The sequence below is a fragment of the Hemibagrus wyckioides genome, linkage group LG29, assembly GCF_019097595.1.
Source record: "Hemibagrus wyckioides isolate EC202008001 linkage group LG29, SWU_Hwy_1.0, whole genome shotgun sequence".
Classification (NCBI taxonomy): Eukaryota; Metazoa; Chordata; class Actinopteri; order Siluriformes; family Bagridae; genus Hemibagrus; species Hemibagrus wyckioides.
In genome coordinates, this window is record NC_080738.1 from 18,385,235 (window position 1) to 18,387,336 (window position 2,102).

General features: G+C 32.9%; 1 protein-coding gene across 1 annotated transcript in view; it reads right to left on the minus strand.

Annotated features, from left to right (window-relative positions):
* Positions 1 to 280: 280 nt before the first annotated feature.
* Positions 281 to 2,102, minus strand: part of si:dkey-22i16.9 (matrix remodeling-associated protein 8) — a 3,936-nt gene continuing 2,114 nt past the window's right edge. The window contains exon 4 of the mRNA XM_058384011.1: positions 281 to 2,027. Within this exon, the coding sequence (XP_058239994.1) occupies positions 1,867 to 2,027 (161 nt within the window). The 3' untranslated portion in view covers positions 281 to 1,866. The remainder of the gene's footprint in view (positions 2,028 to 2,102) is intronic.

The window sequence follows — 2,102 nt, forward strand, 5'->3', positions numbered from 1 at the left end:
TGAATTTTCTATTTATTTTTAATTTCATTTAAATTTTATTTTAATTACAATTAAAATAATATCTAAATAGATAAAATAAAATAAATACATTTGCATCTATAGCGGACTTCTAGAGAATGTTCAAAAAAGACGCTTTTCTTTTTAATTAATTAGCGTTTTTCAGGAAAATGATGCTGTTTTTTACATTTTTTTAATAGACTGCTAATAAAATATCTTATTTAAATATAAAAACACAAATCCATTTCATTTTCTTTCTTTATTTAAAATTTCTTTATAGTACAAAAGTAAAAAAGAAAAAAGGCATTAATGCTGATAATAAACAATGTAAACAGAGCAAAGACAGAATGGCAAGAGATTTACAGAAGCATGAAATGAATGAAAGAGGGGGAATTTACAAAAAATCTGAAATCTCCCATTTAAAAAAAGGACAACATTTTTTAAAATATCACTCACTTCATTTCAGTGGTTCTAGATGAATACATACAAATAAGAATGATAAATAATTAATCTAGAAGAATCTAATGAGGTCAGTTTGTTTTTGTACAAAAACTTAATTTAAAAAAGGACGTTTGTCCTGCTCCAGATGTTGGTCCTAGCTTAGCTATCACGTGATGTCACCAACATCTGGAGCAGGACAAACTTCCTTTTTTAAATGATCAACATTTCAAGTAATTTTCAGGAAAGATTTTTAACACTGGCACTGAAAGAGATAGCTGAAGGAGAGTACAGGGTCTCTTCACATTCATGCTGAACTTTCAGTGTTGTTCAGCTGTAAAGACTCTGATCTCCACATCCAATCATCAGGGCACAGTGTGAAACAAAATTCACATGGAAAATGTATGTCTATTTTTTCTTGCACCTTAAGTATAGTTTAGTTTTTATCTCTATGTCATAGCTGTATGTTTGTCTGTGTCATTTGTTCTGTGTAGCACCTTTGGTCTAGGAGGAATGTTGTTTCACTTCACTGTGTATTGCATCAGCTATATATGACTGAAGTGACAATAAAGCTTCTTTGAATTTTACTTTGATATTTCCTATATGGAATATAGGCCCCCTATAACATTAGCAGCTCTGACAGGTTTATACCAATGCCCTGGTTCTCAGGTGTTATCGTTACCATAAACATGTACCCTTGATACAGTTTAGTTCTATTGCTGATGTTGTTTCACATTATAAAATGTAAATATAAACGTAAACAACATCCACACTGTTATTTATTAAATAATTATTAGGGCATTGCTGTGCTGTTAAAGATAAACCTGGTCAGATTGAGTTGTTTTAGGAGTCCTAATGTAAATAAAGTGCAGTGAAATGTAAAAAAGCAGCAATTATTGCTGATCAGTGGTTAAGGCTTTGGGCTGATGATCAGATCGTTCAGATTAGAGGCCATGTTTATTTATATTTTCAATGTTCGTCATGAATATAAGGATAAAAACAGTATTCATTTATCATGACCAACAGTTTATTTTGGTGTTGAAGATTTTCCAGTAGAGAAACAAGTAAACATATGTAATTACAATCAGATTTCACTGAAAGGAAAGGTCTGATGGTGATTATTGTACCAATCTTCACTCTTTGGAAGACTCCAGATTTTTAATAGTTTTTGTTTTATAGTTAAAAATGGTTAAGAAAAAAAAAGAAGGTTCCAATAGGGGACAGGGGTACGAGGTAGGGTCAGGAGGTAGTTTGGTGGATCTCAGGTTTTGACCATCTGATCAGGAATGCAGAGCCTTAACCACTGAGCCGCTTGCAAAGAAGATAATGTTATATAATGCCAGTAGATAAAAATAATATCTGGCTATCAAAAATAGAATACTGTTTATGTTTAAAAACCTTCAAAAAAAAAAAGAAAAAGAACTTGCTTCATTACTCCTCATCTGCTGGGACTGTGTTATCCGGTGGAGAACGGATAAATGCAGATACTTTTCCCCGATATGCCCACAGAACTGCAGCAGCAGCTATGAAGACCACGATGAGCACGATGGCTACTGTCCAACCATGTGCTGGACTGTAGAGTGATGGAGAATCTAAACAACAACAAATCTGCAGGTCAGAATTACTGAACAGTTTCCTGGAAAGGACAAATGACTCTCAGTGAAATG